Here is a 26814-nt window from a genome sequence, read left to right as displayed (position 1 = left end):
TGAGGCCTCTAATCCCCTTCTTAAAACCATTTTCAAAAACAAATTAAAATCAATCTAACCCACCAAAAATATTTTTAAGAGTGAACTACATTGGGTTTTGATCCCTTTTCTTTAAAGGTATGTAAGCAAAGGATTTATCCTTCCAAATCAAATATAAAAAACAACAAAAACATACTTCTCCTCCCTCCATTCTTTCATTTAAGTCTTAGACAATAATTTTTAAAATAAACAAATGAATGTAGCACAAGATAAAGTAGGTAGGAGGTTACCACGGAGTACCGTGGACGATGCGGGTGCCTAACACCTTCCCCAATCGTAACCGACCCCCGGATCAAAAATAAGGGTTTTTACTCATTTTTTCCCTTCCCACAAATAAAAATCGAGAGGTCCAAAAATCGAAGATTCAAAACCAATTAATGTTTTGACACCCCAAAATCGTTGACTACAGTTGGAAATGACACAATGTGCGTGTGAAAATGTATATGGAATTTGTGTTTTGTTAAATATTGTGCAGATATGTCTAGGAGAAATACGTCTCAGAGACCGCCTGAGCCGCCTCAGGATAGGAGTGACAGACTTAGGGCAGGGAAGATTTCCCCTACTGGTAGTGCACGGAAGGAGAAAGAAGCATCACGCCCTCCTATGGCTGGTCGAGGGAGAGGTGGGGGAATGAGACTTGGTAGAGTTCATGCTGCAGGGGGGTCAACGTCGGAGACGGGTCCATCCCAGACGGTGGACTCGGCGCAGTATCAGCAGCATTATGAGGTCCATCAGCAGCCGCAGGATCATGCGTATCAGTTTTAGGAGCCTCATCCTCACCAGTATCAGTTTGTTATTGGGGAGCCTGTTGTTGAGGAGCCGCCTGTTATTGAGGAGCCTCAGCAGGATGATGAGCCTGAGCAGCAAGATGGTGGGGCTCGTTTTCAGGGGATGCCGAGGGTGGTGTACGAGGCCAGCCCAGACAGCTATGCAGTGGGGGCCTTCTGATCTCACGCTTTTACCTAACTTTGGTGGACATGTGGCATGCAGTATATGGGTTGATGCCGATGTAAGTATAATTTAATGTTTATTTTACTTCTTTTTTGTTTTGAAATTCAATTAAAATAATTAATGTTGTTGTTAAATTTCTATGCTATTCGTTTATTTTACTTCTTTTACTATTTATACAACTTATTCTAATTATTATTTTACTTATTTAATGTTAGAATTAACATTTATGTTAGCATATATTTAATGTTTGTTTTACTTATTATTTATTTAACGGTGTTGTTTGTTGTGTTTTGTTTTTGTATTCAGTTTCGAAGAAAACATAGGGTGAAAGGTATGTCGCACGGGAAGAAGTTGAGCATTAAAAATTTGGCATTGCCTATGCCGGGGGAACAAAATGAGTGGTTTTGGGATGAAGTGAATATGTCCGGTCTGACTCCCCTCCTTACTAGTGGGTACGAGAACATATCTCACGGGTTCGTTTGTGCGATGACAGAGAGATGGCATGAGGAGACCAGCAGCTTCCATCTACCTGTTGGAGAGATGACCATCACACTAGATGATGTGGCGTGTCTCCTAGGCATCCCCATCACTGGGAGACTCTTTCCTGATAGAGAGTTAACCCGTGAGGAGGGGTTAGCGATGATGCAGGCGGAGTATCACCGTTTACATTTAGGAAACACAAATTCCATAGCGGAGTATCACCATCACACCGAAATTCCATAGCTTACATTTAGGAGCGGTGATACTCATGGCATCTCTCTGATACTCATGGCATCCTCCTCTATAACATGAATCCCTGTTTACAGAGGAGGATGCCGCTAAGGAGCTAACAAAACAGGGTGGTTCTCATATCAATTTTGGTGTACTGAAGAGGTGATACGAGGAGCTCTTGAATATGTGTAATCAGCTTCGTGAGATTCACACAGAGGAGGAGCAACACGAACGAGCTGTAGTTAGGCTGGCCTGCGTTAAGGCGTTTCTGTTGCTCTTGCTTGGTTGGACCATTTTTTCCGCCAAGAACAGCAAAAATATTAATCTTCTTTGGCTGCTTGTGCTGCAAGATATGGACGAGTTGGACAGCTGGTCATGGGGTGGGATGGGACTTGCTTTCCTATATGAGCATTTATCTCTTACCTCCGACTCATTTGTGGCCTCCATTGGTGGTTACATGACATTGCTTGTGGTAATATTTGTTTTTCTTCTTTTTTACTTATTGGATCGTAAATGTTTAGTTGTTTGTATAATTCTTGTGGTGATATAAATATTTGTTTCTTTGTGTTTGCAGGGATGGACTTTGGCGCACTTCTCGAACATCACTCCGAGGATTGATGATGATGCCTACGACCCTACTGTTTCCCCGCTTGTGAGTCAATGGAAACCTCCCAGGGGCTTTTCTAATCCTGGACACTATAGAGTTGCCATCGATTCAATGGACCTTTCTCATGTCACCTGGAGGCCGTACGAGAGACGACGACACATCACGCCCTTTCAGGATATATGTTGGTACTCCTGATGGATCATGGCCGGGAGCGACATGATGGTCAGTCACTTGCCAGAGTGGGTTCTTAGGCAGTACGGGTATGTCCAGAAAATTCCCAGGCCTCCTACAGACATTGAGCTTATTGCGACGGATGATGTGGCCCAGGCCTTCACAGAGTTTGCTCTACATGTCCTCGGCCATCAGCATAGGCGTGATCCGGTTCCGGATAACCAGTCGTGGGCTCATACTAGGGGGTACATGAGATGGTTCGTTAGAGTATCACATCCTATTGTGAACCCCCCCTGCGGCCATTCCTGACTACACAACTGATGCCCCTCCTCATCCTTCCCTCCTTATGAGGAGGTTCTTGTTAAGCAGCAGTGGGCCAGACATCCTCCTGATGAGTGTCATAAAAGTGTTAAATTCATGTTATATTTTAAGCACTTTTTGTTACTTGTTCTGCAAGTTATTGAAGGAAAAGCCGAGAAATAAGCGTTAAATGCCTTATTACGCTTTACTTATCATTACTCTATCCTTTTGTGCAGGAATTAGCCTCAAGACACTGATCAAAGACCAATTTATCATGAAAAAGTGCGAAATGGTAAAAGCTGTCCAGCAAGCTTGAAGAAATGGCGCTAATAGCGTGTTCTACGCTATTAGCGTGTTCAAAGAAGTGTCAAAGTCCAGAGAGACACGCTATTGGCATATCTGGAGCTTAAAGAAATTTCGCTATTAGCGATTTTGGCGCTATTAGCGTGAGTTAGGCGGTTTGCTCAATTCAAGTGGCCCACTTGCTATTCTTGTTAGATATTATTTAGATATTATGTTAGATATTATTTAGATATTATGTTAGATATTATGTTAGATATTATTTTTAGATATTTTGGGCTTGATATATTATATATATTAGAAGTTCATTAGGGAAATAAATAATATTAGTCTTAGGAATATCTCATATTTTTCTCTTAGTTTTTTTCTAAGCTTTCATAGATAATATCATAGAGAGAAATAGGGCAAGAGCATATAGAGTGAGAGTGATTTTGGAAGTTGGATCTTATTCCTTTGTTGAGACATCACTAGGAGAATGAATCCTTCCTTTTCAAGCCATCCTTGCAAGGCTTCCATGATGATGTGTAGCTAAATACTCTTTGTTGGGATGAGAGGTACTTGATCTTGCTAAACATGTAATCCTTTTGATTTTGCAAAATATGGTTCTAGCAATTTATAATCAATATTGTTGTTATTCTTGTGTTAATGCTTTCAATGAGATTCAAGATGCTTTGGACATAAACTCTTGAATCTAGAGCTAGAATAGCAATATATTTTAGGTTAACTTACTTGACATCTTTGTTAATCTTGTGATAATCACCATAATCAAGAGTTAAATGCTTTTGGATATTTAATCAGGCTGGACACGGTCGATTAGGTTATTCGATCGACTTTGTTATCGTTTAAGGGATTTGGACACGAATGTTTAAACGATACCTTAGAGTTAATTATATCACTTTGGACACGAAGGATAGTTTAGAATTGATTGTGATAATGTTGTTTATAAAGCTAGAATTCGTATGGATCATTAGGTTACATGTGACGCTTGGTTAAGGAACGCTACTCCTAACAAGTTTCAATCCTTATTAATCTCATTTTTACTTTTTGCAATTAGTTTAGCTAGTTACATTTCAATTCAAACAAACAAGTACTCTTAATACTTGGAATGATATTTGATGATAATATATCCGTGATGTCGCACTAATCCCTGTGGAGACGATACAAATACTTATCTCGTTTGATGCTAAAAACTACTTCATCACCTCCTGACCCATACCAGATCATCAGCAACATCAGAGCTAGAGTGGACAGTGCAATTGGGCATCCTGATGTGTTTGGTAATCCAGAGGTTCTTCGCATCATGCAGGGCATACAATCTGAGTGGAGCATGCTGGAGCAGGTGCCGGCTCCGCGAAGGAGGAATAGGAGTCCACGGGAGTAGGTTTTATGATATTTTCTAGGTTTTTTATGACATTTTGAAGGATTTAGTTGTAATCCTATTACATTTGCACTTTTTAGCACTTTTATGACATTATGCGTTATTTTATTCTGTTGTTTTATTATGTTATTTTTCGTAATATAATTATGAGTTAATGCTTGATTGAATGAATGCTTGAATGAATGATGAAAAATGTATGCTTGAATGAATATATGAAAGAAGGATTGAAAAAAATAGGGAAAATAGAGGTTTCTGCCTCTTCTGGATGTATGCACAGAGTGTGCGTGAGTTAACTCACGCATGTGCTACTGGCTGCGTGAGTTAACTCACGCAGTGTTCACGCATGTGCCAATGGCTGCGCAAGTTAACTGACGCAGTGTTTACACTTGCGTGAGTTAAGTTGTGTAAAGCATGTTAACTAACGCATACATTTACACTTGCCTTAGTTAACATGCGCAAGGGTAAATATGGAAGGGTTGCAGGGCGCGAGCAAAATGTGCAGGGTGGAGAGCAAAATTCGATCAGAGAGACTTGTGAAGGGGAGTTGTGTAACACTCTAAACTCTAAAAGTGATAAATTAGATGTTACTTCTTCAATAATACACCAAACATGCATAAATAATTTTCTCAAACATCGCAACAGAATAAAACATCATTACATCGACATCCAAATAAATCATCTCAACATACATTTCCGGGAGTTGTGGTCAGAACATCATTCATCAAGTCTACAACATTGATGAAATTACCTCGTTACACTCAAATGGGACAGACTTGGAGAAAGTGGCTCATAGTCTCAAACACACTCTTTTCCATGAGAGACGTATGTATCTCCTAAAGTCAGTAGGTTTGTCACGACATTTGCCCACTCCAGTTGTCACATGAATGTACCTTGCTGTAAATTTGAGACAATTCAAAACAAATAGTCAAGATTAAACTATATACAAACTTTGAGGTCTTTCAGGGAAATAGCGTGGCTTAGGTTAAAGGTGGATATATTTGGGAAAGAAGGCTAATAAAAGAAATTGGAGTTAGATTATCAACCTAAGGATTCCTGCTAAACATTAATGAATTGCCAACCTTCCTTTCCTTGAATCAAAGAAGATGGGTATATAGAACTATTTATCTTTTTCTTTTTGACATAAATAAACTTTTTTTTTAAAGACCAAAATTTTTGATGTTTTTGGCGCTTGATTTTTTTTCTTTTTTCTATTTTTTGTGTAGACCCATGGCAATCTTTTTCTTTTGATAAATAAGTTCTACTGGTACCCGATAGTTAATACTAAAAATAAAATATTTGGTCGAAATCATGATTAAGATTTCGACAACCCATATGGTTATTTAGACATACTACAAAGTGCAAAGGGATTTCGACCAAGAGCATATAGACTTCGACATACCACAATTTCAACCAAATGTTGCATGCATATGGTTTTTCTACCAAAGACAAGTAGAAATAATCTAAAGTTACAGTTGGAGTGCAATAAGGAAAAATGGAACGTGTAGCGGAAAACAAAGCTGGAGTGCATGGAAGTTATTTCCTAGTGTCTTAGTGCATGGAAGTTATTTCCTAGTGTCTTAGGAAGTTATTTCTACTTTTAATTTCTACTTTTAATTTAGATTGTAGGATTTAGTGGTGGTTTTTCCTACAAGGTCTATATATATATATATATATATATATATATATATATATATATATATATATATATATATATATATCAGTTTGTAATAAGAACAGATGGTTGGTTTCTTGATTTTTGAAACTCTAGCACCCACACGCCGCGGAGCAAACGGGTTCAGGAGTAGATAGATTGACAGATTTCAACCAACATTTACATTCCTGCAATTTAATATTACTATTCTTGTTTTATTTTCCTCCTTGCATTTCTTTTCATCTTTCTTTTTCTTTTTGAATATGCTCACTTGAGCATTTTTCTATCATGTTGTCATGAGAGAACTTTTTATTAAAAGATATCGGTGCAATTCTAACATCAAAAACAGTAAGTTTGTTCTTAAAGAATGCATGAAGTGATATCATAAACCGCGAGACTTGAACGAACCATTTTAAAATGACATTATCTGGTCCTAAACCATTGACGGATAATGAAGTTTACCTTACCAAAAATCGGTGTAAACACCCACCCCAAATTTAAAATGATGCTAATTCCAAAGACCAACCCCAAACTTAGCTTCAAATCATACCAAGTCAAAATAATTACCTATTTAACTCCAAAGAAATCAAAAAAGGTGGATTTGAGGTTCAGGACTATGACATGATTCATCACTTAGTAACAACAAATAAAATTGCATTCGGAGGCTCAAAGTGGTTTCACAAAGGATAATAAGAATATAAAAAAATGGTTGCTTCAAAAGCTCAAGGAACCAAAGAAAAAATTGTCTCGTGTGTAATATAACTTAATCGATCGTCTGTACAGAACGACCGCAAATTCGAACCAAAATAGCATTCATATGGAACACTCATAATAGAAAGAATTATACTAACTTACAACCTAGAATGGATTGGAAATAATTGGATCTAAATCTCACCCAATATGATTTTCAGAAAAGAGATGGTGATCATATGAGTACATGCAGTAGTAAGCCCTTATAGTTATCGTGTTCTAGAATGTAAGGGTAACCTAGCCTCCTCTGTAAACGTTCTGAAATGATTGTCTAAGACTAAAACAAATTAAAGCATAAAAGGAAAGGTTGTAAGGTTGTAAATGTAAATGCAAATGAATAAAATTTTATATGATAAAACTTGAGGATTAGTAACAAAAAAATTAATGAAGTTGATTAGAAAGAAAATCTCAGCTTAGCAGAAAATAAAATGCAGAAAAATAAATTAATGGGTTGCCTCCCATTCAGCGCGTGTTAACGTCTCTGTCATTATGATCAATTGGTTGCGTCCTATTCAGCACATATTGTATTCCCCGAGCCTGACTGATATGTCTAACTTGGTCCTGGGAGCCCCTGACCTTCATGCTCCTCATCTTCCTCTTCATCTTCAGAATCAGATTCTTCTTCAATCATGTATCTCATTGCTAGTTCTTCTTCAACTCCTCTTCTCGAGATTTCATCCACAGTTCCCTTAATGAAAGCCAGTCTGGAGTTTGACTTACGCCTATTTCATATACAGGGTAAGTCACAGTGAACACATGGTAGACATCTGAGCTTCTGATTATGGTTCGCCCTTGTTCAACATCCAAGATAAATTCAGACTGAGCAAAAAATCCTCTTTCTAGGATGAGTGGAAAATCATAACTATCTGTGGTGTCAGTTATTACGATATCCAAATTGAAATCGTAGCCCCTTATGTTGATCAGGAAATCATACAGTATGTTGATCCCCATTTCAACATGACCATTACCATATCCAATTGAGTTAATATATAGGTTCATTTTTAGATTCCCTAACTCGCTTTCCCTTTTTAGACTCATAAGGTTTTCATTTGCTCAGGAATCACACAAGGCCTCACCGATATATGTTTCCTCTATGCACACATGGAGTGTATAATCCTTCACCATCAAACTTGATGGATGCATGTACCTCAAAGTTGAGGCGACACTCTTCAGTAAGTGATATGTAGTCCTCCTCAGATGTATCCACTGTTGTGTGCAGCAATTCCTACACAAAATTGATGCAGCACAGACTTTGCTTCGCCATTTCCACTACTAGCATATGAACTTGGTATTTTTCAAGGATTTGGTGGAGCTCCTTGAATTTTCAGCTACTTCTTTCTTTACCTGCTTAATTTCTACCTGAAGAGTTGAAGGAAAATCGAAAGATATCATACACAGCGGAAGAAGAAGAAGAAGAAGAAGAAGAATTTCGATTTTCTTTCCTTGGATCATTACGAATTTGACATGAATCAGTGATACGATTGTTACCTCGATAGTTTCTGTTCTGAATCACGATCACAGCTAAGCAAAGCAGCAAAGCCTCTAGTAAGTCCACACGAACAGTGCTCCTCCAAAACTCGGTGCTAGCCAATGAATTGGAAGTGCAGAGAAGAAAGGGGTTGCTTCAAAACGTGTAACCTAAAACTTCAGCACCAGAGTTCTATTTATAGAACTTCTAGTGTGCTCTGCAAGTCATAATTCACTATTGGGCTTCAGTAAGCCCAACAACGAGTTTAGTAATTTTGCTAACTAATTAGCGTTATTTACTAAACGCACCCCTTATATAAGTCATACTTATATATTTCTCTTTTGACTGTTCTTTGTGTGTGACCCAATAGGTTCTAGTCACGTTGGCAATAATATTAAATCTAATATTTAATATTATAAACAATGAGCGGTATCTAGCAACACATCATTGCTACCCAAGTGACAAGAATGTCAAGTGATCTGACGAAACCTTTCCATGATAACACTCATGTGTATATTTACTCCTTTGTCTCGATATCTTCATTGATCCCAAGGCATAGTTATTGTCACCCTTGTATAGATCAATATTTATATTTCTTGATTCCAAAATATACTGAATAACGAATAAGTCCAATATCTTATATTGACTTAGTTCGGCATGGCCATGCAATTTTACAGTCATATTTCATCAAGAGGCCTAAAGATATATCTCCTGTTTATGAGGAGGGACAAATCCCATCTAGGACACTCATGTCCCTCAGCATGATTCATCAAGTACCCATCAACCAATGTTATGGTTATCCTTTTACAGACAACGTTAGAATGGCAACAAAGCACTTGAGTCCACATCTAGGGATCATAGTGGTTTCAGGTCTAAGAGCGATATACATTATTATCATTGTGAGAATATCTTATGACATTTTCATAACATACTATGTAGTATTCTCACGGTGGGTCAATCCAGTATAAATATTACCCCTAATATTTATACATATGTATAGACTTAATATCTCAATATCAATGACCCATGAGATGCGGTCATCAGTCTACATACATAATAGTCTTTATGCTTTATTATTATCCCAATTCATATTAAAGCTTGACTATGGATATGTTTAAGAATAGCGTTCTTTACGTAATGTAATCTCATGATTAAGTCACACTTAATATTCCATTACATGAACTATCTATTCTAGGGACTTTATTATTTTGAAACATAACAAAATCAATAAAGAAATGCCTTATTATTATATATATTCACAATATATATTTATATCAATATCATGATACAAAGCCAAACCCAATCAATTTTGATTGGATATTAGGGCTTACTCCAACAATCTCCCACTAGCACTAAAAGCCAATCAAATATTAACTCAATATATATTGATCAAGTGTTAGCATCAAGCACACCCTGGGCATGATACTATTCTAGTAGATAAGGAACTCTTTCCTATGTTGGTAGGTTACACTTCTTTCAATTTCCACTTTCGATCTTCCATCGAAAAGAAATTGAAGTGTCAAAGTATACATTTGGATTATTGGTGAGATCAAGTATTCATTGCTCGCAAGATTAAACCAATTTCACCTCAGACGGGATCAATGGAATCCGCAACGCAAGAGACACATGGTTTCGCTCAGTTATGAGCTAAACAATCCAAGTCATATATATTTGACATCTGTAATAGAAACAACAACTATTTGAAGCTTGTACTTTTACAAATTTCATAGTTGATATCCAAGCATAGCATTTATTCCAAATTGCGATTTGGATATACTGTACACCGATATTAAAGTCAGCATCATTGTAACTTCTTTACAATGTTCCTTTAATCCGTGTTCAAGAAACAATCCTTAGTCCTTTAAGACATCCATGGATATTCTTGAAAGTATTCTAGTGTCGAACACTACAATCAATTTTGGTATATATTGAAAATAATTTTCTAACCATGTCTCATATGTGTAGATAAATTGTTTTGATGACTAGTATGTCATCCACATACTCCACCAAACTAATATCAATGCTCCCACTATTCTCCTTGTGTGCACAAGATTTTTATTAATCAAAGTTTTTCATAAAACTTCACTAATAAAACAAATAATTCAACTTCAAGAAGCTTGCTCCAATTCATACATGAATTTTGTAATATATATACCTTTCTAGCATCCTTTGGATTAACGAAACCCTACATATATGTCAAATACATATACAAGGTCATTCTAATTAAAGAATGCAACATCGTTGTCCATCTCCTAGAATTTGCATTATACAATAATGACAAGTGGGATCGTTAGATTTAAGCATTATGATGATGTAATAGTTTCGTCATGATTTGCATCACGAGTTGCATGAAACCTTCTACAATCAATCACATCTTAAAGGTATTCATAATACCATCCATGTCAGTTTTCTAAAAGAAAAATCACATTCCAATATCCATATATGGTTTGTGTACATAGATTCTTTATAAGATCCCATGGCATATAGTCACTTCTCAAAGTTCAAGTCATTTAGATCTTGTGCTACTCAAACTGATGATTTAACAACAACCGTTTGTTGAATCAACTCGTGTTCCATTCTTAGAGAGATGTGTATTTTGTGTTACTTGACTTAATTCAAGTTCTACATCACTCCCACTGGCTCCTGTAGAGACATACTCCTTGAAAAGGAATACTCCAGTTCTAGCGACAAACAAATTTTGTCAAAGAAGAAGATGTAAAAAATAATATCCTTTAGTTTCCTAAGGATAGTTACACAATTATACATTCATTAAATTCGAAGTTTAGTTTATCTAATAAACCATATAACCTGAAATTATCATAAAGTCAAAACTAGGTACTCTTACCTCCATATCTAATATGGTGTCTTTATGATTACTTAATTGGAACTTTGTTGTGGGTGAAGAATAACTGTAATTTAATTAATTTCAAGAGTCATTGAGTTATAATCAAACTATTTTAGATCGAGTCATGTCAAACATGAAGCGATATAAATAATCATTATACTCATTAATCCAGCATTTACCATCACGACTTACTCGTATAGTCTTTATACTTTTCAAACTTATTCCTTTTACTTCATTGTTAAAATCTTTGAACAATTTCAAAGTTTTCTTGAATCGTGTCAAATACACTTTGCTTATCTACTAAATGATTTAGTAATGTTAGATGAAGTATAGAAACAATATCTAGCAAATATGTTTAGTTCTCCATATACATCTCATATGTATATCAATTCAAATTAATTATGTGTCCTTTCACCTTTGTTGGTGACCGGTGCATTAATCTATTTTGAAAAGTGGGGCTCACGTCCTTCAAATGATATAAAATCAAATGAGTCCAATAGTCCATATCCATGGATTTTGGAAATGTGAATCACACTTGTTTGTACTAAACAGTGATGCCAATGATATACAAAAGGTTCAAATCTCATTTGATCCTTTTCTCATATGTTATAGACTAGCTTATCAAGATCATGGAACTCAAATCCATTACTTGATTAGCACATTGTATAGAAAACATTATTAGGACAATAGGACAATATTTGTCTATCATTCAACTACATAATCCTTCTCTTGTCAATACAAGATTTATGATTTAATGTTTCTATTTTATATGGAATTTAATAACAATTATTTGGTTCCATATCAAGTTAAGTTTAAGTCCAAGCATAAGCTCTTATAGTCAATGAAACAATTTGTTCCATTCCAGACGTAGGTGAACTTCACTTATAGTTAATGTTCTGCTTCTTTAAAACTTTCTATATTTCAACAAATATGAGATTAATCATCAACTATCATATACTTATGATGCAGAAGTAGAAATTTAACTTTCTATAACTATATGGGTAGATAAGAAGTCTTACTTCTATCTTATATTTTGACCCTTTCAAAACTACGAGCAATTTTTGTTTTTCAACTTTTAAAATATTTGCTTCCCCTTTTTGCAACCGTGTTTAACCTTTCAAAGGTAGAAAAACAGAATTTGAATTTTATTCTTATCCATGTACATCTACTTGATAGGCTTAAACTATTCATCTTATAACATTGAGGTTGAATGATCATATCATTCTCCATCGTCGTTACCACTATGAGATATCCTATATCTACTCATTTGACCCAATGCTTCTGATAAGCGTTGTTTTTCAAATATAGACATAGAAAGTTGCTAGGAAATAACTGCCCGAGAATATACAGTTTTTCTCATTCTTAAGAACAATTCTTAAATTTTGTACCAATTCAGAAACTCTTTTCTGAAAATTTTGTTCTTCATAAGAACTTTTAACAGTATAATAAAATTTATATGCTAAAGAAATTCTAAATACAGAAAATAAATAAATGTATCATGATTTAAAACATATTTAAATAGGTCTTTAATTAAATACGCTCCCACTATTTTACTCAAATCAAATGACCTTCAAAACACTTGATTCGGAAAATCCCGTTGGAAGATTTTCTAGTGGGTTGAAATCCATATTTCACCTTGCTTTAAGTCAACGGGGGCTGTACTCAAAACTCAGTTATTTAGGTAGGAACTCCTTCCAATTGTATCTCATACAACTTTCAAATCATTTGAGTGAATAACTCCTTACTCTAATCTATCATATAGATGTTCCCAAACATTGCTTCTAAATTTATTTTAATCTTATTAAAATTAATTTAGTTAAGTTAAACCCAAAAGAATAACACTTGGGTAAATTGGATTACCGCACCGCAACTTACTAGTGTAGAAAGTGCACCTCGCGGAGGCGAAACCTACACATTTCGATATTAGTCTTGAAGGGTGTTAAACTTTTGGAAAGCATTAAACTTAATATTTTGAATTGAAGGATTTTTATTAAGTTTGATCTCACCTCACCACGGCTTATATATCATATATATTCGCACTCCAATCATAACATGCATAACGATTATACAATAATAAAAGTGACATGATTATGGTCATCCTAACGCTATGACTCTCTCAAGCCAATGAGAGAATCTAAACTAATCCTAGAAACGACCTTGCTTCTCCAAGCTTGACCTCCAGAACTGTCCTAACGTCATGAGCCCTATTACTTCTTTGTATTCTATTTACATTACATATGAAAGAAAACTCGTTTTACATACGAGGGAGTGGATGAGAAGAGAATGTACAATAGAGATATAAAAGAGAGGCACGACACGCAGGCCGTATTTCAAAATTCAAAAGAAATAAAATAAAAGGACTAAGGCCATAATCATTCACATGATAATAATAACAAACACACTTTTATTATTATTAATTATACCTTATAATTAAATAAATTAAATTAAAATTTGACATATGATCACACTACGCAGATTAGCTGGGGGTTTAATTGAGTACCAAAATATATTATATTGAGTACAAAAATATATTATATTAAGTACAAAAATATCTCATATTATGTACCAAAATATATTTTATTGAGTACCAAAATATATTATATTATGTACCAAAATATATTTCAGATCAAGTACTAAAATATATTAGATTGCATACCAAAATATCTCAGATTGTGTTCCAAAATATTCTAGATTGCGTATTTCGCATCAACACTTGACACGTTTATGAACACCCAAATCGTTTCGGCAAATATTATGATCAAATCCAAAAGATCATATATGATATCGAAACTCTTTCAAATCATGATTCTTTTAAATTATAAACAAATCAAGTTAAAGTCATGCAAATCGATTAAATAATTTCAAAAAATCATATATGACATTGAAACTATTTCAAATCACGATCTTTTAAATTAACTATCAATTTAGGATCGTTTATTACCTTTCAAACAACTTTTGAAAAACAATCCAAAAGGTAGAATTTTTTATTTACTTAATTATAGTAATATTGACACTCAATAATTATTATAATTAAATCTGCTTTATTTAGGCAATCAATTTGTTTCCAAAACAAATTACAGGGCTAAAATTAAGCAAATATTTTATTACCAAATTCAAAAATCATATCTGATATTGAAACTCTTTCAAAATCATGATCTTTTAAATTTACTACATTTCTCCAATTAAATAAATTAATTAAACATAAATATTTTCAAGGATTGTTTGTTTAGCATGAACAACCGGATCTATGATGCTTCACCAGATTCGGATATTGAAGCTCACTCTCACGAATTGTTCAAATTCACAACAATCTCTTTGAAAACAATTGATCAAAAGATACAACCCTAATAATAAAACGCTTGTATAGTTAGGTATCCTAATACAACAATCAAACATCAATAGTTTTAACAATTGTTTGTTCAGTATGGACAACCGGATCTTTGATGCTTCACCAGAATCGGTATTCGAAGCTCAATCTCACGAGTTGACTACAAATTCACAATCAATTATATAAAACCTATTGAACGAATGATATCATCAATATATCACATATAATGATGTTGTATTAAAATCATATATCACATATATGATATTGATCAATCAATTTTAATTAATATTTAAATTTAAATAATAAAATATTAACACTTAATATTCTATTTTATTAACGGATTTGCATTCCAAATTAATTCCTTATAGATTATCAAAATATTAGCAAATCAAATATTTGCGAAAATATTATTATCTCATAAAACAATTTTAAAAGATAATCTAATTTGATTTGTTTCCAATCATGTTCCCGTCGATATGTATAATCGATATGTCGATACTTCACCATAAACGGTTTCTGAAACATCAAACAAATCAAAAAGCCATGCACAGAAAACATGATACGATGCCAATTTTAATTCTCTTTATTATTTAATTCCGATTCAAAATGTTTAATCATATTAAAACATAAAGCAGTAACAAAGCAATCTGATTCATGGTTTCGTAATTGGCTCTGATACCACTGAAGGAAAATCGAAAGATATCATACACAGCGGAAGAAGAAGAAGAAGAAGAAGAATTTCGATTTTCTTTCCTTGGATCATTACGAATTTGACATGAATCAGTGATACGATTGTTACCTCGATAGTTTCTGTTCTGAATCACGATCACAGCTAAGCAAAGCAGCAAAGCCTCTAGTAAGTCCACACGAACAGTGCTCCTCCAAAACTCGGTGCTAGCCAATGAATTGGAAGTGCAGAGAAGAAAGGGGTTGCTTCAAAACGTGTAACCTAAAACTTCAGCACCAGAGTTCTATTTATAGAACTTCTAGTGTGCTCTGCAAGTCATAATTCACTATTGGGCTTCAGTAAGCCCAACAACGAGTTTAGTAATTTTGCTAACTAATTAGCGTTATTTACTAAACGCACCCCTTATATAAGTCATACTTATATATTTCTCTTTTGACTGTTCTTTGTGTGTGACCCAATAGGTTCTAGTCACGTTGGCAATAATATTAAATCTAATATTTAATATTATAAACAATGAGCGGTATCTAGCAACACATCATTGCTACCCAAGTGACAAGAATGTCAAGTGATCTGACGAAACCTTTCCATGATAACACTCATGTGTATATTTACTCCTTTGTCTCGATATCTTCATTGATCCCAAGGCATAGTTATTGTCACCCTTGTATAGATCAATATTTATATTTCTTGATTCCAAAATATACTGAATAACGAATAAGTCCAATATCTTATATTGACTTAGTTCGGCATGGCCATGCAATTTTACAGTCATATTTCATCAAGAGGCCTAAAGATATATCTCCTGTTTATGAGGAGGGACAAATCCCATCTAGGACACTCATGTCCCTCAGCATGATTCATCAAGTACCCATCAACCAATGTTATGGTTATCCTTTTACAGACAACGTTAGAATGGCAACAAAGCACTTGAGTCCACATCTAGGGATCATAGTGGTTTCAGGTCTAAGAGCGATATACATTATTATCATTGTGAGAATATCTTATGACATTTTCATAACATACTATGTAGTATTCTCACGGTGGGTCAATCCAGTATAAATATTACCCCTAATATTTATACATATGTATAGACTTAATATCTCAATATCAATGACCCATGAGATGCGGTCATCAGTCTACATACATAATAGTCTTTATGCTTTATTATTATCCCAATTCATATTAAAGCTTGACTATGGATATGTTTAAGAATAGCGTTCTTTACGTAATGTAATCTCATGATTAAGTCACACTTAATATTCCATTACATGAACTATCTATTCTAGGGACTTTATTATTTTGAAACATAACAAAATCAATAAAGAAATGCCTTATTATTATATATATTCACAATATATATTTATATCAATATCATGATACAAAGCCAAACCCAATCAATTTTGATTGGATATTAGGGCTTACTCCAACAAGAGTGTCTTCCCCTACTTCAATAGCGTTGATTTGCTCTTCTTTTCCAGTTGGTTTTGATTTCTGTAGCTCCTGCTGTTTGAGGTCTACTTCCTTATGAAACTCAAGGTAACTTGGTTCCTTTATAAGTTTCTCCACGAAGGATATTGTTACTTTCACCTTATTGAATAGTGAAATCAAGTGCTCCTAGTTTCGTTCTTCAATTTCCTCTTTATTTGCCAGTATTTGTGCTTCCTTGGTCGATTCCATGGTTACATATTTCACACAATAATCACAAGCTCAAGAGAATTTAGGTTGTGCTTTGATTTAAAAAAAAAAAAAAAAAAACTTAGGGTGGGGTTAACTCATATGTGGTAACTTAACTTTTTATTTCCTAAATGTAATGCAGACTGATCTAAAATAACTACTATTTTTTTTTTTTTTGATAAAGCCAAAAAAATGCAATAAAAGAATAAAGGGAAAAGTACAATATTGGGGGGACTAAGCCAATACTCAAGTAGCCTAAAACCACTTCTAAGGATAAAACACTTCCTAAGTAGCCTAAAACACACCCTGCTACTAAGGATAGTAACATGTTACATTAAAACACAGGCCCAAAGAAGCAAAGAAACAGTGAACATGGAATAAAACTAAAGCCTAAACCAAGGCATATCATGATTTATAAGCTTTAGATATTCCACTCTTAGCACGGGTATTTATCGATCCTCTAGGAATCTGCAATCTATTTTTCTTCTTCTGTGTATTTGAAACATATGGAGTAAATGGAGTAAATGACTTATCGTCCTTATCACCATCATCACAATTCTGATATTGCATATCTATCAGATCCTGATCATCCGATGAAATATCACCCCAGTGTGTTTTTAAGATTTCTACACTTCTTAAAGCAGCATCACTAATGGGAGCAATGTTGGAGTCTTTGGATGTAGTTACCAACTTCTCAGGATGTTTTACCATAGGGTCTAATTGTGTGTCAGGTAGGTGTGAAGCTAGAATATCCTGAGACATATTCTGGTCAGAATTTGCCTCAACCAAAGACTTAGGGCTTTTCTGTTTTTTGCTTTTCCTGCCACGCTTGGCTTTACCAACAGTATCAATGTCACTAACCAAATACTTATCAGCACCTGCTGTCAAGGTTTTGGGGATTCCATGTTCAGAGTCCTCATCCTCCATATCGCCAAAAAATTGTTTCAATATTTGGACACTCTTCGCTGCAGCTTCTGTTAGTATTTTAGAGCTTCTTTGTGTAGTGACTGGCCTCTTATCAGCACTCAACTCAACATACTGAGTAATAGGAACAGGAAGAGGCCTGGGAAGCAATTCACTGGTGGCAGTTGGCTTAATCATCAAAGGTGGATCAGAGAGCCTTTTCTCAATTGAAATAGGTGTCTTTGACTTCTGACCTTGTTCTAAGTCAGCATTCTCAATGGATATCCCCTTGTGTGATTCAGGAGGATTGTTAGACAAATTCAATGAATCAACAAAGGTATCTTGGTCTTCTAGTATTGCCTCCCCATGTGGAAGTTCACAGTCACTATTAAGCATAGTAAAGGAATCACGCAATGATAGAGGTGGTTGTGTGACTGCAGCTAATGTTATTACCTAATGCTAATTATGTCTCTATTCCTATGATTACTAAATTCTTTTTTTGACAATCATGATTACTAAATTCTAATCATAATCCTAAATGCAAACTTAAATGGACTGACTCTTATTATTAAATGACCTAATACTAACTAGACCATGACTCTAAAAATAAAAATAAAATTAAAATGTTAGTTCCTAAATGAAAAGAAAAGAAAATGGTTAGTACCAAATTGAAAATAAAAATAAACTAAATGCAAACAAAAAAGTAAACTATTGTTAGTAACAGCGAAGAAAAATAAACTATATGACAAACTAGACTCTAAAAATAAAATGACTCAACTAGGACTAAATATTTTTCGTATTTTTAGATTTTAGAATTTTTTTTGGTATTTTTGAAAACAGAAAAATAAAACGCGGAAAAATAAATGACAGGGGGTTGGCCCAAGGGGACCCTCTCTCCGTTTTTATTTATCCTGGCAGCAGAAGGATACCACGTGCTAATGGAAGCCTTGGTAGCGGCTAACATGTTCACGGGTTATAGTTTTCGTAATAATTAATCAATTGTTATATCGCATCTCCAGTTTGCTGATGACACCTTGCTCATGGGGGTTAAGAGTTGGGCTAATGTTAGATCCATACAATGAGTAAATGGCTTTATACAGTGGTAAATTTCTATTTCCCATAGTGTGTCATTTGATCTCTTTTAATTTTAGGAAAAAGATTGGTGAACACCCTTTTGGTGATACACCCTCCTACCACTCCTTAGTTGGCAATAAAAAATATTAAAATAAGAAACTGATCTGGCATGGAAATATTAAAACAAAAAAACAAATCCCCATTCTCTCTCTCTCTCTCTCTCGTTCAGTTTCATCTCCAAACCTTCTTTGTTCTCTCTCTTAGTTTCATTTCTGCCAACAACTTTCTCACCTCCACTCCATACATCACCCACACCTACACTGTCTCCTCCCCTCTCTGCATTTTGTCAGAATTTTTGGGGTTGGATTCACCGTCATGACTGTCTCTGTTCTTGAAGGTGAGTTCCATCTCAAAAAATTTCTTTAACTTCTACATTAGGGGTTTGCATTGAGGGTTTTATATGTTTATGTGTGTTGAAATTTGTTCTTCATATTTGATATGAGTTACACATTGATATGAGACAGTTATTTAATTTAAGTTTTTGGGTAAATTTCTGCAAGATTAGGTTATGAATTAAGATATGGGTTACTAGGTTGAAAATGAATGATGTTTGTGAAGAAATAGTAAGAAAGGAGACAAACTGGTAATGAAAAAAATATGGATACGCCTTTGTTAATAATTGGTTAAGGACAAATCATTTTTGGTTAGTTTGCTTAAAGCCTGTCAAACAATAAATATCATTCACCTCTCATTTTATTACCACCAGTCACAAATCATGAGTTTGGTGTAACAGTATGATGTTGGAGATTTTCTTAGGTGTGTTTGTGATAAGTGGTGTGCTATTGTTTTCACTATGCTAGATGTAAAGACAATATGTGATATTGAATTTCTTTTGGTGTTATTTCAATTTGTTTTCAACATTGAACTTGTTGGGTTATGTTTGTTAGATAATGGAAGCTTTGTGCATTGCTCTCATATAAAATCCAAATATTAACTTGTTTAGGTGAGTAGTTTATCACTTTATTGTTTTAATTTTCTCTTGTTTAATGCAGGTTATGTTAAAACGAAGCAAACTCAATTGTTGATGGGCAAAGATTTCTCTACAGAAAGTCAAATAGGTATTGACACCACTGAAGAATTTAAAGTGTTCTCATTGGCCAAGGATAAATCACTATGGATAATTTGAAGCTTTCTCATTGCCAAATGAAAAATTAGTTGAATATATGTAGGATTATTGACTGCTAAAAAATTTGTAAAGTAGTTTTGGGACATAATGTACATAATGTAGTAACTAGTGAGACTATGATACAACTATTGATTATGCGCGATTTGGTTTGAGTCTTCTAATATTGATGATAAGTTGTGTGAAATTTCAAAGTTTTGACGGGAACTTGCAAACTAACCAAATATTTGAAGCATTTATCCATTTTTTTTAACAAAGGGTTAACCTTTTTTTCCTTCACGTGTCTAATTTCTGAAAAAATAGTGGTCACGCATATTAAAAAATGTGGTCACACATACCATATATTTGCCTAGCTTATCTTTACCAGGTATAAATAATCTTGTTTTAGGCAAATCAAACACATAATCTAATTTGATCACTGCACTAAAAGCCTTTACAACCATAAATAACTTATTTTACAATATGCGAGTTTATCACGCCTAAAGACGGACAAGTTCTAATTTCTGAAAAAATAGTGGTCACACATATTAAAAAATGTGGTCACACATATTTGGCTAGTTTATCTTTACCATGTATAAATAATCTTGTTTTAGGCAAATCAAACACATAATCTAATTTGATCATTGCGCTAAAAGCATTTCCAACAATAAATAACATGTTTTACAATCGGCGAGTTTATCACGCCTAAAGACGGACAAGTTCTAATTTATGAAAAAATAGTGGTCACGTATTTGTAAAAATGTGGTCATACATACCATATATTTGGCTAGTTTATATTTCCCAGATGTAAATAATTTCTTTTTAGGCAAATCAAACGCATGATCTCATTTGATCACTGCACTAAAAGCATTTCCAACCATAAATAACCTGTTTTACAATCGGCAAGTTTATCACGCCTAAGGACGGACAAGTTCTAATTTATGAAAAATTAGTGGTCACGCATGTGTAAAAATGTGGTCATACAGACCATATATTTGGCTAGTTATTTTTCCCATGAGTAAATAATATCGTTTTAGGCAAAATATATACATGCGAAGATTTTCGATTCCAAGTACACAACAACAAGTAGTGCTTGAAGCACAACTGTGATATCTACTACAAACGGTTGATGGGTTCACAGGTGAAGGAGGAGATGGTCCAGGATTTGGGGGATTTTGGCCCTTCTTTATGGGATAGGAAGACTGCATTGCAATTCCACATTTGCCTCTCACGCTTGTTGCTAGATTACGTTCCATTCTTACATAGCCTGATTCTCCCCATCTCTTATCCCATGAATTCCTTACTATCCAATAATCGACTCCATTTTCTGTTCCATACCCAACAGCGGTAACACCATGGTCTAATGTTGTCCCACATTTTCCTGTGAATATACCCTGCAAAAGTTGTGATAAGTATAATACCTAAAGCCAGAAAACAAAGAAAGTAATTCACATAGATACGTACAAGAGAGTCTAGCAATACTTTCAGAAGGCCTTGTAAATTCTTGTGAATAGCATAAATAACAATAATAATTCAAGTATCATAGTCCAATAATAAGTTAGTAGTTACGCTGAATCACGAACCTCTGACTTCTAACTTCTTAGGTGTCCCTTACCAGATACTTATGTTGTTAATCATAGTCCAATAAGAATGTGCCAAAATGATTACATATCAATCTAACTTACAGTTGAAAGAGATTAGGCCAAATTCACATATGTACTGATTAGATTAAATATAAGGCACAATTCTATGCTTTAGTATGCATTACTAGTGTCGACTCTTTCCCTTCTACTCGTAGTGCATGATTAGGAGCTTTTAGTTTACTCTGGTGCACCGAGTAAGTTAGAATAAGAAACTTACGGATACATATAACTGGAATTCCCTACCACCAGCTTCAATGGCAACATTGATTGGCTGATTAGCTACAGCCTTTTTCAAGGCCAACTCATCATAGGCAGAACCTGTTCGTAGTCATCAATTGAAACAACTCTAGCATTTTTCTGTGAGACAATACAGCAGAGAAAATTATTAGTAATTATTGGAGTGAGAAATATTACAAGCAGTGGAAAAATGAAGACTAACTAACCTTGTATTGATCACATTTACCATCAACGCCACGATAGGGATAATCCTCATTGATGTCAATACCACCATTGTTTATAATGAACTCAAAGGCATATTCCATAAGTCCGCAATCACAACTTGCATTAATTGTTCTGTCACAGTCAACCAGTTCTTGTTCTGATAGTGAAACAAGCTCTCCTGTGACTATCTTGTTAATCCCTTCAACTGCAGCAATTGTTGAAAAAGCCCAGCAGCTCCCTTTATTTTAAAAAGAAAAAAAGTGTAGACGATCTCAGTTAGTTGCAGAAAAGTATATATATTCCTGAAAAAAAATGAAGGAACCAGGTTATTTTTATGAGGCATTCTAAAATTTATCCTATTTAATCGTATCCATTCTAAAAATTTTGTGATGATGCTGACTGTGATGTCGATGCTGCCAGAGGAGTTTTCAAGCCAAGACCAGGTGCCACCAGAAAACATACATAATAAATTACAAGTTCCGCCTCTACAAAGAATGATACTAATTAATATAATATATTAGCATAAAAATTGTATAACAAACGGATCTCAAAGATAACGGCATCGACTAAAAAACCCAGCATACAACAATAACCATCAAAGTTGTTTTCCACTAGGTCAGACTAATTAGATGGATCAAACAATGCTATAATATTTTGTCATGAAACCTCATGTATAATAATAAGCCATTGAACCTTAAACTTTCTCGCTAATGAATTCCTATTTTGTTCTGTGACCCACAAAACTGGCTATAGACTAACCCAATGAATGTCCATAGCCTCTATTAAACAAACTTTTTCCATCAATAAACACACATAACATAAAATTCAACCCATTCTTAACTTCAGTACTGCCAAAATCTCAAATAAAAATTTTAACAAAAAAATAGATTTTCAATATACCCATAAATGTGTATGAATAACAAGAATAGTGAATCACCGCAAAATTGAGGAACGCCGACGAGATAAATTACCAGATACCGCAAGAATAGTAAATATACACAGATCTAAATTACCAGCCCCAGCAGTGCAAAGTGGCTGCAGAGGAACAAACAAACAAGCAAACAATACAAAAGAAACCTGCTGCAAACAGAGATAGCAGAGAACCAAAATAACCACAGGAAAGGACTTAAAAGCCAAAAAAACAAAATGTACAAAGACCAATCCTACAAGCTAACCAACAAAACACCTGCAATAGCTAACAGAGGAGCCGAGCCACAAAAATCACTATAGCAGATCCAAAAAGACAGCACCTATCATCTTCTATTTAGGCATTCTCTAGGGCTAAATTACCAGATTGAACAACCAAATCAAACAAAAGGGAGATGAATGAATATACTTGAGTTGAACAACGCTGACGAGAGAGAGCAAAGAGAGATTGTCGGCGAGGGTGCTACAATGGGTGAAAGGGGAGAATCAAAGATCGACGGCGGCGAGGGTGAAATCTCGCGAGGTGTTGCGATGGAGTAATCACGGCTGCGAGGGAGAAAAGGAAAATGGCATGAGAGAGAGAGAGAGAGAGAGAGAGAGAGAGAGAGAGAGAGAGAGAGAGAGAGAGAGAGAGAGAGAGATGGCCCGATTCTTGCTACAGTTGTTTTCTTTTTTTATTTATCATAACTCTTTTTTTTTATGACATGGATTTGGCAAAAAAAATTATTAATAAAGTTGCCACACAGGAAGGGTGTAGGAGTGGTATTGCCACCTATGGTGGTATGCCTATCAGGACTCAAATTTTAAACTGCTCCCCATTATGAACCATTGCATGCATGATTGACTTTCCAGAAAATACAAAAATCTTTCTTGCGATCTTTCTGCCAAGAGCCCCATTACTTGTGTATTTAACTATCCCATGCTTGCATTTTTGTGTTGGTCTTGGTAAACAGAAACCTGTACACAATATCATTAACAAATAAACTAACAGTAAAAGTGGAATAAAGTGTTGCTGTATTTTCTGAAGGATAATGGAACCATTTGAAACAAGAGTAATTAACGTTGGCTAATAGATGATAATGGAGTTATTAACGTTGTTGAAGACTGTATTCAAAGTGGTGGAGAGATCCTAACTCTTATTTATTGTGAGATAGACATAAATGTAATATTAGTGAAATTCATTTTAAAAATAGATCCCGCGAATGGGGCTCACTAATCTTCTTTTGGTTTCACTTCAACTACTTTTCTATTATCTACACTAGAATTGTTATACTTCTCAATCTCATGACTGTCTAAAGAAGACTTCATATTCCTTGTGGGAATATTTGTGGTGTTACTAGCTTTTTTGGAAGTAGTCGAGGTTTGAACTCTTAACCTTGCATATATTATGCATTGTCCATACCAACTGAGCTAAGCTCATGAGGACTGTGATGTTACTGGCTAGCATTAGGGAAAACAAATTCTGAAATCATTTGCACCGGCACATAGGAGTCGTAGTATTAGGAGTTTGGCGGTGTAAGTGTTATTTGGTTGTTGAATTATTAACTTGTGATAAGTTTTGTGAATTATATCGGTAGGCATTATATCTTTGACAAGGTGTTATGCAAATATTTATGGTAAACTTTGGTTATTTTTCGTAGGTATATATGATTATTTTTTAAGGTGACCCTTGCACATGTTTGTTTCCTATGGACTTTTCTTAGTGATTTAGTTCGTTTGCTCTGTAGCTTTATTAGTAATTATTACTCATATTTTACATATTGTCCTTTAAAATATAAAACGGCATTTCCGCAAAATGTTATGTAAATATGTTGAAGTTCTGAGTGTGAAAAAAAAAGTCCTCACCCATCTATTTTATGTTCACTTTTCATAACACATGGCTCTTTAATGTGTATAATAGAAGTTTAAAAAAATATATTATACATATTTTATAAAGGCCAAAAGGAGAAGTTGCTTTTAGAATTCATGTTAATCCTGAGACTGTTACACATATATGGAACATAAGTCAAACTAAACAACAAGCAATTTTTATTTTTTGGAGCAAACTAACAGCAAGTATATTTAATACAACATCTCGTTATTTATTTTTTCCACCAATTTCACGGTAAAATTAATACATCCTCCGCTCACTATTATAAACACAAATTTATATTTTAGATTCATTCAATTAACGATGTATATGATCTTTATTATAGACCACCTACATCATTTAATCAATAAATCTAAAATGTTGATTTTTACTTATAATAATGACTGAAGGGTGTACAACCTAACACGCACATATCATTCATGGATAATTGTGGCATCTTGCAGCATAAGGCTGTGTCCTACAATCGGCAAGGAGTCTCTTCTTATTCAGGCCTATTTCATCTGAAACCATACAAAAATACCAAATATTAATATAAGAACAAACTTAATTATACATGAATAATTTCTCCATAATATTGTGTAAATGCAATAACAAAATGGATATTGTGGAGAAGTTCACTTACTTGCATAAAGTTCCGAAGCATTGGCAATGTTCCTTGCTAATGCTTTTGATGTGAAACTCAACACACAAAAAAAGAGAACTACCAAAATAAGATAGCACTTCTTTGAAGCCATTATTCTTGCTACAATGGACTCATTACATATGGTAATTTATATAATCCAAGATCGGTGGTTGTTGCTTTCCTTTCAATTATTTTTTTAATTTAATTTATTTGGCACTTGTACTAAAGTTATTTTACGGTGTATACCAATGTTGGCTTTTTAAAAATAGGGTCTTGCAAACGAATATCCTAAAACGCTTTTTAATAATTTTAAAATAAAAAAATATTTTTTTTAAATACTTTAATTTTCAAATATATTAATTAGATATACAAATAAAAAATTATCAATTAAGATCCTTAAACAGTATACAGGGACTTTAACTAGCATTTTCCTTTAAATATGCAAATATATTATAATATGATTTAATTACTATTCATTACCATTTCATACACATTAGTCAAAATAAAAAGCATTTCATACACTGGATTATATAGGGGCCCTTAGATTGGTGGGAATGGGACTTCGATTTTTTGAGTTGTTCTGACTATTTGAACTAAAAATTCAACACGGAATTGCAAAATCATTTCGAGGAATATAGCATGTACAAAATGTTTTCCACATGATGTGATGTTACCAATACATATTTCACTGCAAGTTTCCTTTTTCTTTTGCTCGGTCAAATACGTGTCCTCCTCATCAACAATGTTTAGATATATTTTTTTAAGAGGAACAATGTTTATTATGTTATGCCAATTATTATTGATGTTTTTTTAAAGGCTAAATTGAAATATATTAACCAAGCTAAAGAAGTTATTTCAACATAAGGAGTATCAGAAGAGATTTAAAAGGAGTGGTAGAGGTGGAAGAAGAAAGGAGCAGGAGAAACCATCTCAAGGGACGTTGTAATAAGGACAAGAAATCAACAGTATGCGATCTAAGATCAAGTATCAATACATAGCATTGTCATCTTTCCAAAGGATGCCAACACTAAAGTTAAAACCGGCCCGAATAAAGGTAGGATTAGCCGATGGAAAGATCGCTCGCCCTTATGGAATGGTAGAAGACGTACCACTTAAGGTACGGAATTTCACTTTAAAAAATAAATAAATAGTTGTTCAAATAGCACACCTCTTTAGAGAGATATTAGTAATGAAGTTATATCATCTTTCCGACAGTTTGTTCTAGTGAAATTTTTGAAGTTTGAATTTGATGGTGTTTCGGTATTTTAAATAGAATGTATCTGAATTGTTGAAGGAACTAGGTTTTCTTTT

At 34.3% G+C, this 26814-nt stretch overlaps 1 protein-coding gene, 1 long non-coding RNA gene and 1 pseudogene across 3 annotated transcripts; 1 reads left to right on the top strand and 2 right to left on the bottom strand.

The window, feature by feature from the left end:
- Positions 1-2509: 2509 nt before the first annotated feature.
- LOC146928997 (uncharacterized) lies at positions 2510-4460 on the top strand. The gene is made up of 2 exons (XM_085707186.1): positions 2510-2724; positions 4235-4460. The coding sequence occupies exons 1-2, from the start codon at positions 2510-2512 to the stop codon at positions 4458-4460; spliced, it is 441 nt and encodes a 146-aa protein (XP_085563312.1).
- Positions 4461-20848: 16388 nt separating this feature from the next.
- Positions 20849-24297, bottom strand: LOC146928996 (zingipain-2-like; annotated as a pseudogene). The gene is made up of 6 exons (XR_015007961.1): positions 24285-24297; positions 23838-23968; positions 23056-23119; positions 22087-22322; positions 21861-22000; positions 20849-21394 (listed from the first exon to the last, which is right to left on the bottom strand). The product of XR_015007961.1 is annotated as a zingipain-2-like (transcript).
- Positions 24298-24961: 664 nt separating this feature from the next.
- LOC146928995 (uncharacterized) lies at positions 24962-25636 on the bottom strand. Its single transcript, XR_015005926.1, has 2 exons — positions 25504-25636; positions 24962-25381 (listed from the first exon to the last, which is right to left on the bottom strand). It is a non-coding gene; the product is annotated as an uncharacterized LOC146928995 (long non-coding RNA).
- Between the last annotated feature and the right edge of the window lie 1178 nt (positions 25637-26814).

This window comes from Medicago sativa, chromosome 4 (assembly GCF_051527215.1).
Source record: "Medicago sativa cultivar Bolivia chromosome 4, Bolivia_mono, whole genome shotgun sequence".
NCBI lineage: Eukaryota > Viridiplantae > Streptophyta > Magnoliopsida > Fabales > Fabaceae > Medicago > Medicago sativa.
This window is presented reverse-complemented; position numbering and strand designations above follow the sequence as displayed.

Coding starts and splice junctions, on each gene's coding strand:
- LOC146928997 (XM_085707186.1), top strand. CDS start 2,510: ATGGCCGGGAGCGACATGATGGTCAGTCACTTGCCAGAGTGGGTTCTT. Junction 2,725..4,234: donor TCGTGGGCTCATACTAGGGG/GTACATGAGATG, acceptor ATCCCTGTGGAG/ACGATACAAATACTTATCTC.